We start from the raw sequence: 17,862 nt of genomic DNA on the forward strand, positions 1-17,862 counted from the left end.
TTACGCAGGAGAATCATACCAACATACCGTCTTTTGACCATCACACAGAATCGCGTATGGATGACATAATAATAAGCATTCCTGGCGTGAAGAAACAACTGAAAGATTTGAAAACAAATAAGTCGACAGGTCCGGGTGGAGTCCCAATTCGGTTTTACAAAGAGTACTCTCCGTCATTGGCTCCTTAATTAATATGCATTTATCGCGAATCTCTCAACCAGCACAAAGTGCCAAGCGACTGAAAAAAAGTGCAGGTGACTCCTGCACATAAGAGGGATAAAAGTAAGAACCCACAGAATTACAGATCAATATCCATAACACAACTTTGCTACAGAATTCTAGAGCACATTCCGAGTTTGAATATAATAAATGTGTAAGTAAGCGCTTTATGTTTTCTTATTGGCAACGTTACGTAGCGCTCTGTATGAAAATCACTGGCTGTGCTGTGTGCAGTCTGTGGCTAGTTTGCATTGTTGTCTGCCATTTTGTGTTGGGCAGCTGGATGTGAACAGCGCGTAGCGTTGCGCAGTTGGAGGTGAGCCGCCAGCAGTGGTGGATGTGGGGAGAGAACTGGCAGAGTTTTGAAATTTGTAAGACTGGATGTCATGAACTGCTATGTATATTATGATTTTTCAACACTATTAAGGTAAATACATTGTTTGTTCTCTATTAAAATCTTTCATCTGCTAACTATGCCCATCAGTAGTTAGTGCCTTCCGTAGTTTGAATCTTTTATTTAGCTGGCAGTAGTGGCGCTCGCTGTATTGCAGTAGTTCGAGTAACGAAGATTTTTGTGAGGTAAGTGATTTGTGAAAGGTATAGGTTAATGTTAGTCAGGGCCATTCTTTTGTAGGGATTATTGAAAGTCAGATTGCGTTGCGCTAAAAATATTGTGTGTCAGTTTAAGCACAGTCATGTATAATTTTTCAAAGGGGACGTTTCAAATGTCTTAGAGACCGAAAGGCTCCCACGAATCAGCATGGCTTTAGAAAGCATCGCTTATGCAAAACCCAGCTTACTCTTTTCTCACATGATATGCTAACAACTATGGGTGAACTGCAACAGGCTGATTCTAGATTTCCGAAAAGCATTCGTCACGGTACCCCACTGCAGACTGTTAATGATGGTATGTGCATACGAAATAAGCTCCCAGATATGTGACTGGCTCGAAGACTTCTTAAGTAATAGAATGAAGTATGTTGTCCTCGCTGGCGAGTGTTCATTTGAGACATGGGTAACAACAGGAGTGCCCCAGGGAAGTGTGATAAGACAGTCGCTGAATTTACTGGCAGATTAAAACTGTGTGCCGGACCGAGACTCGAACTCGGGACCTTCTGTGCAGAAGAGCTTCTATGAAGTTTGGAAGGTAGGAGACGAGGTACTGGCAGAATTGAAGCTGTGAGGACGGGTCGTGAGTCGTGCTTGGGTAGCTCAGATGGTAGAGCACTTGCCCGCCAAAGGCAAAGGTCCCGAGTTCGAGTCTCGGTCCGGCACACAGTTTTAATCTGTCAGTAAGTTTCATATCAGCGCACACTCCGCTGCAGAGTGAAAATCTCATTCTCGAGACTGGCGCTGTTTTGTATATTCATAAATGATCTGACAGACATGGGGGGCAACAATCTTTGGGTTTTCAGTGATGATGCTATGGTGTACAGAAGGTGTCCAAGATAAATGTACATTGATTCAACATGACCTAGACAAAATTTGCAGTCGGCTCTTAATGTAGAAAAATGTTAGTTAATGAGGATGACTAGGAAAAACAAACCCATAATTTTCGGATACGTCATTAGTAGTGTCCGTCCTGACAGTCACGTGATTTAAATATCTGGCTGTAGCGTTGCAAAGTGGTATAAAATGAGGATTGCGGTAGGGAAGGCGAATGTTCGACTTTGGTTTAGTGGGAGAATTTTAGGAATGTGTGGTTCATCTGCAAAGGAGACCGCCAATAGGACGCTAGTGCGACCTGTTCTTGAGGACTGCTCGGGTGTTTGGAATCCACACCAGATCAGACTGAAAGAACTGATTGAAGGAATTCAGAGGCGAGCTGCTAGACTGGTTATCGGTAGGTCGATCAACATGCAATTTTTACAGATATGCTTCTGGGGCTCAAGTAGGAATCCCTGGAGGTGAGAAGACATTCATTTCAACGAACAGTACCGAGAAAGTTTAGAGAACCAGCATTTGAAGCCGAGTGCAGAATGATCCTACTGCTCCTAACATACATTTCGCACAGGGACCATGAAGATAAGGTAAGAGAAATTGGGGCTCAAAAGGAGGCGTACAGATACTCGTTTTCCCTCGCTCTATCTGCGAGTGGAAAAAGAAAGGAAACAACTAGTTGCGGTACAGGGTACACTCCACCACGCACCGTACGGTGGCTTGCGGAGGGTGTATGTAGATGTAGGTGTAGATGAGAGTGTGGAGTACTCAAAGAAGCGAAGAAATCAGCATGTAGCGACAAGTACCCAGAAGAAAGCAGGAACGATGTGTTATGCCATACTCGTGAGGAAGATCAGTCATGGCAGCATCTTCTTGGCAAGGGTAGTGGCAACAGCCTCGGGTGCGGCCAGGGAGAAGGCAGTGGCTGCATAACAGATGAGTCCTGGCACTGTGTGAATGAAACCAACTATGGCTGCGGTTTCGCAGCGAAGGTGCAGAGCATGTAGGTAATGTTGGGTGCGTCTAGAGGCAACACAGACAGCAATCTCGGTCCCAAATAGTGTGATGTGCCACCCTCGTGAGGAAGGTCGGCTATGGCCGCACCTTCTTGGTGAAGGCACAGGGCAGTGGAAGCAGTGTCAGGCCCGTGGTCAGAGGAGGAGGCAACTGGGTGGTAGACGAGGTCTGGTGCAGTGGGAACAAAGGCATGCCCTTGGCACCAAATGATTTGTCCTGCGCTGTGCCACCCTTGTGTGGAAGGCCGGCCATGGACGCATCTTCATGGTGAAGGTGCATAGCTGCAGGCCAATATTAGGCACAACTGAGAAAACGGCAGCAGTTGGGCAGGATAGCTGTGTGAGATGGCACCTATTGCTGCAGTTTTTAGACTTCGTCCTTAACACCAACTTAAGACTAGTGCCACTCTTTAGTAGAGTACCAGCCATGTCAAAAACGTGCAGAATAGTGGAATCATCATCAGGCACGGGTAGAAGAGGGTCATGGCCACGTGGTGGACGAGACTAGAAACTGGAATGACGTTAACTTATACCTCATCGCCAACTATAGTATCCTGAGCGGCAAGCTCATTGCAATAGTTGATGAATTCCCAACCACCATGAAAGTGACACTTTATTAACACAGCACAGGTAGAACAAAGTTCCCTATAAAGTAGCTTCTGAATGATGCAACTGTACAGGATCCTTCTGATATGGTAATGTGACGTAGCCAAGAGTCTGTGGTGATCTGGGTGGCTCGTGGCGCTAGTCCATCGTGAAGTGGGTCGTGATGGTTAACTGCAACGGCCACTGAGGCACCGAGTTCAGGAAATTCCAGCGTTGGACGGGCAAAGCCTCCAAAAGCGGTGATTAGACATAGGTGTGGCGTGGCTCGTAATCGTGCGGTGCTCAGTGAGCACAGGTGCGATGTACACCTCGCGATGGCAGCGCCGCTCTCGGCGACGCGCGTGCTGTAGAACTGCGAGGCTGGCGCCCCTGGTGGCGGCTGCTAGAGGTCGGCATGTAAACTGGTGTGTTAAGATTTGTCTGCAGTAAAGTTTCCGTAACACGCGGTGTACTAGCGACGCTCGGCTCCCGACTGAAGGAGCGCCTGCGGCACGGGGGCAGGCTACCCGCTGGTTGCGAGCGTTGCGCCGGAAGCAGAAGTGACCGGCATACGTCCAGATACATGGCAAAGTAGCTAAAAAGGTTCCGAAATTCAGTTTTCGTGTACCTGGGTTGTGTCTCGTGTAAATGCAGCAACAGAGGATCGACGTCTGTTGACCATCAACGTAAACAGATCTATAGGTGTTCGATGAAAACGATAAAGTACTGCGAACAGTAATAACCGTAAATGCACTCCAAGAGGGAAAAAAAAAGCTATCACGAAGGAATTACTCGAATGGGACGGAAATGTACGAGGGTAATCCCAAAAGTAAGGTCTCTTATTTTTATATAAGTACATACACCTGTTTATTTCTACAATGGTTTACATCAGTTTACAGCTTGAACATTTAGTTATTTTTCGACATAATCATCATTTCTGTCGATGCATTTTTGTACACGCTGTGGCAGTTTTTGTATGCCCATGTCATACCAGCTCGCCGCCATGCTGTTCAGAAAGTTATGAACCTCTACTTTCACCTCGTCGTCGGAGCTGAATCGCTTTCCGGCCAAATGTTGTTTTAACTTAGGGAACAGGTGATAGTCACTGGGCGCCAAGTCAGGACTATAGGGTGGATGGTTGATTGTGTTCCACTGAAACTGTTGCAGGAGAGCAACGGTTTGCCGAGCGATGTGTGGGCGAGCGTTGTCATGGAGAATGTGTACGCCCTTGCTCAACGTTCCTCTTCTCCGGTTCTGAATTGCCCGTTTGAGTTTTTTCAGAGTCTCACAGTACATGTCAGTGTTAATTGTGGTCCCAGTGGGTATAAAGGCGACCAACAATACCGCTTTCCGATCCCAAAAAACGGTTGTCATGACTGTACCGGAAGACTGTGTTTGTTTGAATTTCCGCGGCTTTGGCGAAGAAGGATGCCACCACTGGCGTGATTGTTGCTTGGTCCAGGTGTAAAGTGGTATGCCCAGGTTTCGTCACCCGTGACAATTGAGTCCACAAAGTTTTCCTATTCGGCTGCAAGGCGGTGAAGAAATGCGCGAGAAGCATCAACTCGTTGCCGCATGTGGTCCTCAGTCAGCATGCGTGGCACCCATCTTGCTCACACCTTCCGGTAGTTCAATGTTTCCGTTACAATTCTGTGAGCGGTGGTTCGGGAAACCTCAGGAACCATCGTGCAGAAATCATCCAGGGTGATCCGCCGATCTTCACGCATGCTTTGCTCAACCTTCAACACTTTCGTCAATTGACGATAGATTTCAATCGGCGCAGTACCCTTTGCGTTCAAAAACCGAATAACTGCGCGCATTTCGCACTTGACGGTAACATCCAACGGGAGCTCCATTCTCAACGGCTGCCAAGCCAAGACTGAGCGCCTCAGCGCGGCGTGCGCATATTTACACACAGCAAGTGAAGCACTCTTCATAACAGCGTGACCAACAGCCAGAAAAACAGAGTTCTGTACTTATAAAAAAATAGAAGCCCTTACTTATGGGATTACCCTCGTACATGTACAGAAAAACAAATGATTACAGTTTCAGAAAAAGTGGATGGTTTGTTCAAGAGAAAGATATTCATAAATTGAACAGATCAGTAAAGCGATGGTCCATCTCTGGCCCTTATGCAAGCATTTATTCGGCTTAGCATTGATTTATATAGCTGTTGGATGTTCTCCTGAGGGATATCGTGACAAATTCTGTCTAACTGGCTCGTTAGATCATCAAAATCCCGAGATTGTTGGAGCGCCCTGCAGATAATGCACCAAATGTTTCCGTTTGAAGAGAGAGCCGGCGAACTTGCTGGCCAGGTATGGTTTGGAAAGCATGAAAACAAGGAGTAGAAACTGTCACTGTTTGCGGGTGAGTATTACCTTGCTCAAATTTAAGCCGAGGATGGCTTGCCATTAAGGGCAACAAAACGGGGCTTAGAATATCGTCGACATACCGCGAATGACAATCAAAGAGGTCCTGCTCTGAAAAGAAATGGCAGCCCAGACCATTATTGCTCGTTGTCCGGCCGTATGGTAGGCGGCAGTCATGTTGGTATCCCACCGCTGTCCGCGATGTCTCTAGATACGTCTTCGGTCTGGAATCTCATTGACTGGATTGTAATTGTCTTCAGTGATGATTCACGCTTCGAAATGAGCCCAAATGACCAGTGAAAATGTGTCTGGAGACGCCCTACACAGCGTTGGGATACCAGCCTGACTCTCGATCAGAATAGGGCCCGACAACAAGAAGTGATGGTCTAAGCTGCCATTTCTTTTCGTTGTAAGATCCCTTTGGTTGTCATCTGCGGGATCCTTACAGCACAGCGGTACGCTGAGGATAATCTCCGCACCGTTACGTTGCCCTTCATGGCAAGCTATCCTGGCCTTACATTTCAGAAGATAATGTCCGCCGCACACGACGAGAGTTTCTACTGTTTGTGCTTGCCAAATCCTACCTTGGCCAGCAAGGTCGCCGGATCCCCAGTTGAGAATGTTTGGATTATTATGGGCAGGACCCTCCAACCAGCTCGGGATTTGGACGATCTAACGTGCCAATTACACAGAATTTGGCACATCCAACAACCCTATCAATAAATGGGAAGCCGAATAACTGCTTGCACAAGGGCCATAGGTGGACCAATGCGTTACTGACTTGCTCAATTTGTGAAGCTCGTCCTCTTGAATAAATAATCCAATTTTTTTGAAATTTTAATAATTAGTTTGTCTGTACGTGTACATTACATCTACCGATTTCCGTCCCATTCGGATAATCCCTTCGTGGTGCTTTTTTCCCTTTTTTCCTTACAGTTTACCTAGCAATATGTGCCCGGAGTGCTCTAGAGGGGATCTGAGACATAAAACTAATTGTGGACAAAGCAGATGCACAGTTGAAATTTACCGGAAGTATCCAAAGAAAATTACATCCGTCTGCAAAAGAGATAGCTTGAATACTGATCATCAGTCAGGTAGGATTGTTGTTGTTGTTGTTGTTGTGGTCTTCAGTCCAGAGACTGGTTTGATGCACCTCTCCACACTACTCTATCCTGTGCAAGCTCCATCTCCCAGTACCTACTGCAACCTACATCCTTCTGAATCTGTTTAGTGTATTCATCTCTTGGTCTCCCTCTACAATTTTTACCCTCCACGCTGCCCTCCAATACTAAATTGGTGATCCCTTGGTGCCGCAGAATATGTCCTATCAACCGATCCCTTCTTCTAGTCACGTTGTGCCACAAATTTCTCTTCTCCCCAATTATATTCAATACCTCTTCATTAGTTATGTGATCTACCCATCTAATCGTCCACATTCTTCTGTAGCACCACATTTCGAAAGCTATTCTCTTCCTGTCTAAACTATTTATCGTCCACGTTTCACTTCCATACATGGCTACACTCCATACAAATACTTTCAGAAACGACTTCCTGACACTTAAATCTATACTCGATGTTAACAAATTTTTCTTCTTCAGAAACGCTTTCCTTGCCATTGTCAGTCTACATTTTATATCCTCTCTACTTCGACCATCATCAGTTATTTTGCTCCCCAAATAGCAAAACTCCTTTACTACTTTCAGTGTCTCATTTCCTAATCTAATTACCTCAGCATCATCCGACTTAATTCGACTACGTTCCATTATCCTCGTTTTGCTTTTGTTGATGTTCATCTTAAACCCTCCTTTCAAAACACTGTCCATTCCGTTCAGCTGCTCTTCCAGGTCCTTTGCTGTCTCTGACAGAATTACAATGTCATCGGCGAGCCTCAAAGTTTTTCTTTCTTCTCCATGGATTTTAATTCCTACTCCGAATTTTTCTTTTGTTTCCTGTACTACTTGCTCAATACACAGATTGAATAACATCGGGGATCTCACTCCCTTCCCAACCACTGGTCCACATGGTAAGATTAAGAAGAAGAAATAGATAAGATTCAACAAAGAACGGCGCATTTCCTCATGCTATTGTTTAGTCGGTGACAGTTCGTTACGGAGACACTCAACGACTTGAAAACCAGATCTCATATTGATATTTACCGGCAGTCGGTCTTCCAATGCACCAGCAGCAAAGGAAAAGAAGGGCAATGATGAAACCCCTGCACATCGAGAGTTATCATGTGGAATGCAGACGTGGATGTAGATGAAAATAATTCTCACATACTGTACGGTGAACATAAAAGGAAGGAAGCAAGATTAGGGTTTAAAGGCCCGTGACGACGAGATCATTAGGGGCAGAACACATGCTCGGAATGGGGAAGGAAATCGGATACCACATTTCACAGGAACCATCCTGCAAATTCCTTGAGCGGTTTAGAGAAATGTCAAACAACCTAAATCTGGATGATCTAGTGAACGTCTGAACCGCCGTCCTCCTGAATAAGAGTCCAACGTTTGTCTGATTTCTGCCTTAGCCGCCTCCCTCGATTGTGCGGTCCGCGGCTTTGCCTGCCCCGGCACTACTGGGTACATCTTGACTTTTGCTTCTCGGCACAGCGTGTCATTTCATTTAGCACTGGAGGCGACATTTTCTTACAGCATTCTGTGCGGCTTATTGTGACCGACATGACAATTTTCTGTTTACCTTTTGCTATGAGTTCGTGGTGTAAAGGATTCACAGGTCCAATGCATAAAGAGACAGTCTGGAAATCTATCGTCGCAATCCTTTAAAAACGAATAGGAAAAACAGAAGAAGGATGAGAGATTGATGTGCACAATCGACGGGCACCACAAATTTGCCACGAAACAGCACAACAATACCACGAACAAAGAATTTAAAGATTTAGTTGACGATGAAAGATAACGATGGGATTCATTGTTCTGTACGATAAGAAGCACTTTTGTGTTAAATATGCAGGCATAGAATACGTGATAGAATTGGTGGTGTGAATAGCAAAATTTTCGAATCGCTCGCATTATTAGATTGTCAGTTTCAATATATTTTCATGGAAATGAACGAAGATTGTGGAGATATCAGATATTACTGCAATGTACGAGTGCTAATCGGAAAGTAAGGTCCGATCGGTCGCGAAATGGAAACCTCTGTGAAAATCAAAATTTTTTTTATTTGCAACAGTTAGCTACACCTTCCAGCTACGTCTCTAGTAGTCGCCGTTCCGAATTCAACATCTGTCGTTGCACTTATTAACTTTCCAGTACCCTCGTCAGCCACTTGTGCTTTCCGCCAGTTCTCGGCACTGGTTGTGCCAAAATGTTGCGTTCATAGCCAGCGTTTAATGTGAGCAGAGATGAAACTTAGGGGAAGCCAATTACGGGCTGTGTGGTGGGTGATTAAACACTTCCCATCGAAAACGCTGCAGGACCTTCTTCACTGCCCCTGCAGAATGCGGTCGAGAATTGTCATGGAGAAGGAAACGCATGACAGACATGTTATGTAGGGTGCATGACATCAGGCGAAATCTCTCTCCAGGCCCTCACACTTGGCGGGAGACTCTATTTTTAGGCACCTTTACATGCTCACTGTGCGTTCAGAACTGAAAAGAGCGATGTGACGCGATCGATGGGCATGCTAGAGACACAGCCCAACACATCTGTGCAATCTTCATCGGATTTTCACTGACGTTACCATTTTTCGCCCGATCGTTCCTTACTTTCCGAATAGTCCTCGTACGCTTAAGTCAAAAGACATGCCTGCAAAGAAATTTTCGATTTAAGACATGCTATTGTTAAATTTCAGGAGAATAAAGGACAGGAAAACGAAAAGTAGAAGATCAGGAAAGGATTTTAAATAAAGTTGACTACAAACTGCACTCAGTGAGAGGGCCCACCAGAAATAGTTAAATAATACCGAAAATTTGTTTTGTTTTGACCTATGTTGTTGAGAAATATGGAACAAACCCGTCTGCCGCATCGGCGCTTTCGCCGTTTAGCTTCCTTCCCGCTCAGACAGTGTGGCGCGGTAGAGCGGAAAGTGTGCACTCAGGTGCGACACATTGGCTCACGTTCACCGGCACCACACGCGAGTCGAAACGTTGGGCACTCCCTGATATACACCTATTAATATACACCTATTATTGACAAGCTATTAGTAAAAGCTTAACTGACTAGATTACGAATTAAGTCAAGCAAATGACTTTATCAGTCTAATGTGTCATCAGTACTTGAAACATCTCCATCAGTGTAGACATTTCGCTGTCTGTTACGAGATTTATTCATTTGGGACGAAGAAAAATAACGATTTTACAGACGATACAACAGTGAGAAAGCAACAACAAAAATACACCTAAAATCTAGAACACTAGCAAGGAAAGCGAAAGTCAATAAAATACAATCTTTCAAAACTACTGCTTCTATGTATATGAAACGTAATGACATAAGTATTATCTTATTTCTCTTAACAGTCAACGTACGGGTGGTATATATGATCCCCATCGGCACATTTCATAGATTTTTCAACCAGTTCCAATGCTTCTAAGCAGATGTTCTTAATATTATATGACTGTAACGTTACCCTGATATTTACAAGCAAAAAGTGCGGATTACGATTGTACAGAATTTCTGATGATAGCAGGCAAGAAAAGTTTTTCCCACACACTGTGCACAGATAACGTGACTCACCTGGAAGATCTGCTTCAGTGAGAACAGGGCGCGCCGCAGTTCACGTCCTTCCGAGTTCAGGAGTTTTTCTGTAATGAAGGCGAAACAGGAAGTAATAACTTGACATTTTAATTTTTCACTAGCACTACTGGAATGAAACATTGTTGTATACTGTGTTTCTGTATTCTCAAAGCGGGCCAACAGAAAATAATAGCAACAATTAACACTTATTCTCCTGTTTCACTGTTTGGAATAAGTATGGTAGACATCAGTTCAACCCATGTTGCAGCCTGTAAGCAGACAGCTGGCTCCATGGCTTATGGAGTCACTCATAAAATGCAACGGTGGCGCGCAAAGTCACATTAGGTTAAGAACGGTATCTGACTTATATTATTTAATCTTTTTGCTCCATATGCATTTCACTTATGACACAAAAGTAGCCGATGGACCTGTTGTGAACGAGCGGTAAATAAAACCCTTCCAGAGCTCTAAAGTTGCGACAAATTAAATCTTACATAGCTCGAAAGTTGCGTTACACAATTTACCACAAAACTCCACAAAGTATTATACCTATTTCAGAGCAAACAAAACTTTGTTTTACAAAACGAAATGGACACACGCTAAATGTACAATACGGTCTGTCTCTGTAGTTATCATAAATTTCGCACGGCTGAAGTACATTCAAAATATTCTCAATTGTCTTTTCCGAAGTCTCTGCTAAACAATTCAGCAGGAACAGAACAATATATTTCCTTCCTTCGTCCATCATAGGCAGGTTGAGAAGTCCATAAACCATGTGAATTCATCGTATACAACACTCGTCCAGCAGCTTTCAAAGAATGTATTTATTTATTTAGAATCTTGTGTATTCAATTAGCGAGAAATTTGCTTGGATGTAGGGCAAGTAAAACAAATTAAAAACATTGTTACATAGACTGCTACAACTTAAAGTGAATTATAATAAACTGAATATATCAGATACAATATACGATATCAGATACAACATACTAAACCGTTAAATCGTAACAATATAGTAAAATATTTTTGCGCACATTATAATCATAATATTACTAAAATGAATGTAACATGAGCAAATAAAATAGATTAACATACAATTATGAGAAAGTGTAAGGTATACTGGGAATATTTACTGACAGTTAAGAGATTATTAATAATTATCACTAGATTACATCTGTACTAAAAATTAGTGAGACACAATTAAAAATAAACTCGCATCAGACTGTTCATGGTTAACACACCCATGCCAGAAAACCAATTTCCTGAGTACTAAGCTATTGTAGGTGGAAAATAATTGCAGATTTATCAACAATTTAGAAAAATTATTGTTCTGAGTTACATATACAAACAGATTTCGTTGTTAAAACTGTTTGAATTCTTAAGATTCACTGCCAGCGTGTTTGATTTAAGGAGGGAGAGAAACGAACGCTTTTGTCTGGTTTATAGTACCAAGCTAAGTTTTTTAGTTTATAACGCAGGTCAAGGATTCTTCTTGCTTTATGATTGCGATACGATTTGTTTGATTTGTACAGAAAGAGATTCTTGCAGTTCCACGCAAATAAACAGTAATAAGATGTAATCCTGCATGTGTATGTGTGAACTTGAAGGGCTGCTGGTTGCCGCGGAAAACGAGATGGAACTGCAACCACGTGAGCAACTGCACCACCTGGCAAAAAGTTTTAACATTTCTTTCAGTTAAGGTAAATGGAATACAGATGATGATGCGGATTTGGGTGAGCCCTCAGTCGGTCGCGTTCGTACCGAAACTTTCAAAGCATTTCCTGAACACTTCAGCAAAAGCTGAAACTGCTACTTTCGCCCCTGCAACGGTGGCTCGACCCGCCCAGCCGAGGTGTGTTGCGTGTTGCGTGGATGTGGGGAGTCGAGACAGAGTGCAACGGCGCATCGCGCGCACTGGTCGCCAATTCACGAATTTAGGTCGACAAAGCAAATTCAGCACAAAATGTTAGTTTCTCTTCGGTCCATATGGAGATTCAGCAGTTAGGCATGATATGTCTATAGTTCCAAGGCGAAGAAATGTTCTTCAATCCTGTAACAATTTTCTGTAACTTCAAAGCCGATAAAGAAAAGGACATCTGCTTTAAGTTCGTTTCCCACTTTTGCCAGACTCAGTTTTGTGTAGCCTCCACCCACTGGCTGTGTCATGGTTCAGCTTTTTTCCTTTTTTTCTTTCAGAGTTTACTCTAGGGTGGCTTCGTACATTATGATGGGCACGGTACAGCACAGTTTATAGTCTGCTGCATGCTATAGTTACTTTTCTTTAAAACATTAATGTACACGTTGTACAAAAATAAGGTTTCGCCGCCTCTTCCTAACTGTTGTCCGACAGACACAACTGACACACAATGCACAGAAGGCAGCATGGTATAACGCAGTGAGACACACGCGACTCTTTAACATGCTCGTCACAAAGGTTCAAATGGCTCTGAGCACTATGGGACTCAACTGCTGTGGTCATAAGTCCCCTAGAACTTAGAACTACTTAAACCTAACTAACCTAAGGACATCACACACATCCATGCCCGAGGCAGGATTCGAACCTGCGACCGTAGCGGTCGTGCGGTCACAAAGGTAGAGCGGCAATCGAGGCGCTGGAAACCGTCGCCACGAGGGCCATTTACAGCCCTGCCCTCTAAAGCACGACAGGCTCCACCGTTGCGACAAAATACCGTGCTTCACAGAGTAGAAAATCGCTTGCGTCACGATAAAACAAGTGCTTTTTGCCAAATGTTTGAGCCAGAAAAGCAACAAGACTCCCCAGAAATTAACCAATAAATTTTTGTCCCAATTTTATACATAAACGAAGGGTGGGAACAGGACATATGGGATATCAAATTAACCAGTATGATGTTAGTTACGCAAAAAAGTTTAACTGCTTGAAAGTAATCAGCGTAAACAGACATGGGAGTGTTCAGTTAACTGTCCTTGATACTTGTTATGGATTCCCTGGCGTGCCACAGTGACTTTATGTAGTTGTGTGGTGGTTGTGTTTTGAAGCGGTGCGCCTTTGCTCATTATTTCCTGAAAGGCGACTGCAGACACACCATCATTAGCACACAATGACCTTGCCTACCTCGTTCTGCCTCATCGTAATTTGTACACTCCTGGAAATTGAAATAAGAACACCGTGAATTCATTGTCCCAGGAAGGGGAAACTTTATTGACACATTCCTGGGGTCAGATACATCACATGATCACACTGACAGAACCACAGGCACATAGACACAGGCAACAGAGCATGCACAATGTCGGCACTAGTACAGTGTATATCCACCTTTCGCAGCAATGCAGGCTGCTATTCTCCCATGGAGACGATCGTAGAGATGCTGGATGTAGTCCTGTGGAACGGCTTGCCATGCCATTTCCACCTGGCGCCTCAGTTGGACCAGCGTTCGTGCTGGACGTGCAGACCGCGTGAGACGACGCTTCATCCAGTCCCAAACATGCTCAATGGGGGACAGATCCGGAGATCTTGCTGGCCAGGGTAGTTGACTTACACCTTCTAGAGCACGTTGGGTGGCACGGGATACATGCGGACGTGCATTGTCCTGTTGGAACAGCAAGTTCCCTTGCCGGTCTAGGAATGGTAGAACGATGGGTTCGATGACGGTTTGGATGTACCGTGCACTATTCAGTGTCCCCTCGACGATCACCAGTGGTGTACGGCCAGTGTAGGAGATCGCTCCCCACACCATGATGCCGGGTGTTGGCCCTGTGTGCCTCGGTCGTATGCAGTCCTGATTGTGGCGCTCACCTGCACGGCGCCAAACACGCATACGACCATCATTGGCACCAAGGCAGAAGCGACTCTCATCGCTGAAGACGACACGTCTCCATTCGTCCCTCCATTCACGCCTGTCGCGACACCACTGGAGGCGGGCTGCACGATGTTGGGGCGTGAGCGGAAGACGGCCTAACGGTGTGCGGGACCGTAGCCCAGCTTCATGGAGACGGTTGCGAATGGTCCTCGCCGATACCCCAGGAGCAACAGTGTCCCTAATTTGCTGGGAAGTGGCGGTGCGGTCCCCTACGGCACTGCGTAGGATCCTACGGTCTTGGCGTACATCCGTGCGTCGCTGCGGTCCGGTCCCAGGTCGACGGGCACGTGCACCTTCCGCCGACCACTGGCGACAACATCGATGTACTGTGGAGACCTCACGTCCCACGTGTTGAGCAATTCGGCGGTACGTCCACCCGGCCTCCCGCATGCCCACTATACGCCCTCGCTCAAAGTCCGTCAACTGCACATACGGTTCACGTCCACGCTGTCGCGGCATGCTACCAGTGTTAAAGACTGCGATGGAGCTCCGTATGCCACGGCAAACTGGCTGACACTGACGGCGGCGGTGCACAAATGCTGCGCAGCTAGCGCCATTCGACGGCCAACACCGCGGTTCCTGGTGTGTCCGCTGTGCCGTGCGTGTGATCATTGCTTGTACAGCCCTCTAGCAGTGTCCGGAGCAAGTATGGTGGGTCTGACACACCGGTGTCAATGTGTTCTTTTTTCCATTTCCAGGAGTGTATATGGGGATGTCTTGGGGCATATTCGTGTAGATACTGTTGAAACATTGTTTCCGAAATTGCTAAGTTTTGATATTGCTATTATGATATCTTTCCGGGCTGATGTTAAACGGTACTAAACGCTTCTTATAAGCTTACTATTTGATGCTATTCATAATGTTGGATGTCGTCAATTACTGAAATACACTACTGGCCATTAAAATTGCTACACCACGAAGATGACGTGATACAGACGCGAAATTTAACCGACAGGAAGAAGATGCTGTGATATGCAAATGATTAACTTTTCAGAGCATTCACACAAGGTTGACGCCGGTGGCGACACCTACAACGTGCTGATATGAGGAAAGTTTCCAACCGATTCCTCATACACAAACAGCAGTTGACCGGCGTTGCCTGGTGAAACATTGTTGTGATGCTTCGTGTAAGGAGGAGAAATACGTACCATCACGTTTCCGACTTTGATAAAGGTCGGATTGTGGCCTATCGCGATTGCGGTTTATCGTATCGCGACAATGCTAGTCGAGTTGGTCGAGATCCCACTACTGTTAGCAGAATATGGAATCGGTGGGTTCAGAAGGGTAATACGGAACGCCGTGCTCCTGCAAACGTCGTCGAACTGTTCGTGCAGATGGTTGTTGTCTTGCAAATGTCCCCATCTGTTGACTCAGGGATCGAGACGTGGCTACACGATTCGTTACAGCCATGCGGATAAGATGCCTGTCATTTCGACTGCTAGTGATACGAGGCCGTTGGGATCCAGCCACGGCGTTCCGTATTTTTTTTTGTTTTTTTTTTGTTTGTTATGGTTTTAGGGCGCAGTTTTGATGAAATGACAGGCATCTTATCCGCATGGCTGTAACGAATCGTGTAGCCACGTCTCGATCCCTGAGTCAACAGATGGGGACATTTGCAAGACAACAACCATCTGCACGAACAGACTGACGACGTTTCCCGCAGCATGGCCTATCAGTTCGGAGACCATGGCTGCGGTTGCCCTTGACGCTGCATCAAAGACGGGAGCGCCTGCGATGGTGTACTCAACGACGAACCTGGGTGCACGAATGGCAAAACGTCATTTTTTCGGAGGAATCCAGGTTCTGTTTACAGCATCATGATGGTCGCATCCGTGTTTGGCGGCATCGCGGTGAACGCACATTGGAAGCGTGTATTCGTCATCGCCATACTGGCGTATCACCCGGCGTGATGGTATGGGGTGCCGTTGGTTACACGTCTCGGTCACCTCTTCTTCGCATTGACGGCACTTTGAACAGTGGACGTTACATTTCAGATGTGTTACGACCCGTGTCTCTACCCTTCATTCGATCCCTGCGAAACCCTACATTTCAGCAGGATAATGCACGACCGCATGTTGCAGGTCCTGTACGGGCCTTTCTGGATACAGAAAATGTTCGACTGCTGCCCTGGCCCGCACTTTCTCCAGATCTCTTACCAATTGAAAACGTCTGGTCAATGGTGGCCGAACAACTGGCTCTCCACAATACGCCAGTCACTACTCTTGATGAACTGTGGTATCGTGTTGAAGTTGCATGGGCAGCTGTACCTGTACACGCCATCCAAGCTCTGTTTGACTCAATGCCCAGGCATATCAAGACTGTTATTACGGCAGAGGTGGTTGTTCTGGGTACTGATTTCTCAGGATCTATGCACCCAAATTGCGTGAAAATGTAATTACATGTCAGTTCTAGTATAATATATTTGTCCAATGAATACCCGTTTATCATCTGCATTTCTTCTTGGTGTAGCAATTTTAATGGCCAGTAGTGTAAATTCGCTTACACCAACGTTGTGGTGAACCTTGTTGCATGTTCTATGTTATTTAAGTTTTAATTGTGATATTATTTTATGTATGTTAGATTTAAGATTTTAGTTTTAACTTTCCGAGTTATTCTCTCATTGAGGGTTTCTACTTTGGCTGAACCAGAACTCAATTATGAATTTTGTAAGTACGTTGAGAACTGATGTAGTTCCACAGTAAGCGACTACTGGTAATGCTATTTCTCTCAGTGAACATTTTTTTGATATTATTGTTTTCGATATTATTTTAAGTGAAGGCGAACCAGTACGGTTTTTCTTAAAACATTTTAGTAAATGTGTTGAGAGTAGTGTTACAAATAAACGATATCACTGTTTTCTTGTAAGTACACCCCCCCCCCCCCCCCCCGCCACCACTTCCACGCCACAGTCTATGTTGCTGCTAAATGTGTGTTTTGTGTTTTGATCCCTACAGTGGTAAAAGAGTTTTCCTTAAGAATGTGTACAAAAGTAAAAAGGCAGGAAGAAGTTACACGAATACGAGGAACAAAAACACACTTTTTATCCTACATCATTCAAGAAGCAAAAAGAAAGATGATGCACACATGTGCGTCAAGACCGAAACCCAAGTATGTATGGAGGTACTCACCGATTATGGTGTGCACGCGAACCGACAGCTGAGTCCGAAGGACGATGGAATTCTTGTGGCTGTAACAGAGAGAGAAACAGTTCGTTAGACAGACGGTGTACACAAAAAAAAGGGTCTCCAAGCACTATGGGACTTAACATCTGAGGTCATCAGTCCCCTGGACAACTAACCTAAGGAAATCAGACACATCCATGCCCGAGGCAGGATTCGAACCTGCGTCCGTAGCAGCAGCGCGGTTCCGGACTGAAGCGCCTAGAACCGTTCGGCCAAAACGGCCGACATACAACTTACAGTTAAGTGTACTGTGTGTGGGGGGGGGGGGGGGGGGGGATGTATACCTCCATGTCGCTGACACTTCTACTCGACACGTCAGCGCTGAGTAACTCTAGCTTCATAATTCTGGGATGATTAAAAGATTGGGCGTAACGTTTCGTTGAAAGAACTATGATCACGTAGATTGTCCATACTGGTTACTGCCACCACTGTGCGGATCATGCAGTTCCAGTGATAACTGCTGTGAATTTGTTGGAATGTTTACTAGAGATTTGATGCTTGATGTAGCGGCAAACTGA

General features: G+C 45.1%; 1 protein-coding gene across 7 annotated transcripts in view; it reads right to left on the reverse strand.

Moving 5' to 3' along the window:
* LOC126259290 (FH1/FH2 domain-containing protein 3) overlaps positions 1-17,862 on the reverse strand; it is a 690,456-nt gene that overhangs the window by 171,821 nt on the left and 500,773 nt on the right. For all 7 annotated transcript variants that reach the window (XR_007546495.1, XM_049955939.1, XM_049955941.1 and 4 more), the window contains 2 exons: positions 17,291-17,349; positions 10,327-10,394 (listed from right to left, as the gene is read on the reverse strand). Coding sequence is in view for 6 of the 7 variants with exons in the window: in XM_049955939.1 (XP_049811896.1) it covers positions 10,327-10,394; positions 17,291-17,349 (127 nt within the window). In the remaining variant the exon portion in view is untranslated. The remainder of the gene's footprint in view (positions 1-10,326; positions 10,395-17,290; positions 17,350-17,862) is intronic.

Source organism: Schistocerca nitens, chromosome 5, assembly GCF_023898315.1.
Source record: "Schistocerca nitens isolate TAMUIC-IGC-003100 chromosome 5, iqSchNite1.1, whole genome shotgun sequence".
NCBI classification, from domain to species: Eukaryota; Metazoa; Arthropoda; class Insecta; order Orthoptera; family Acrididae; genus Schistocerca; species Schistocerca nitens.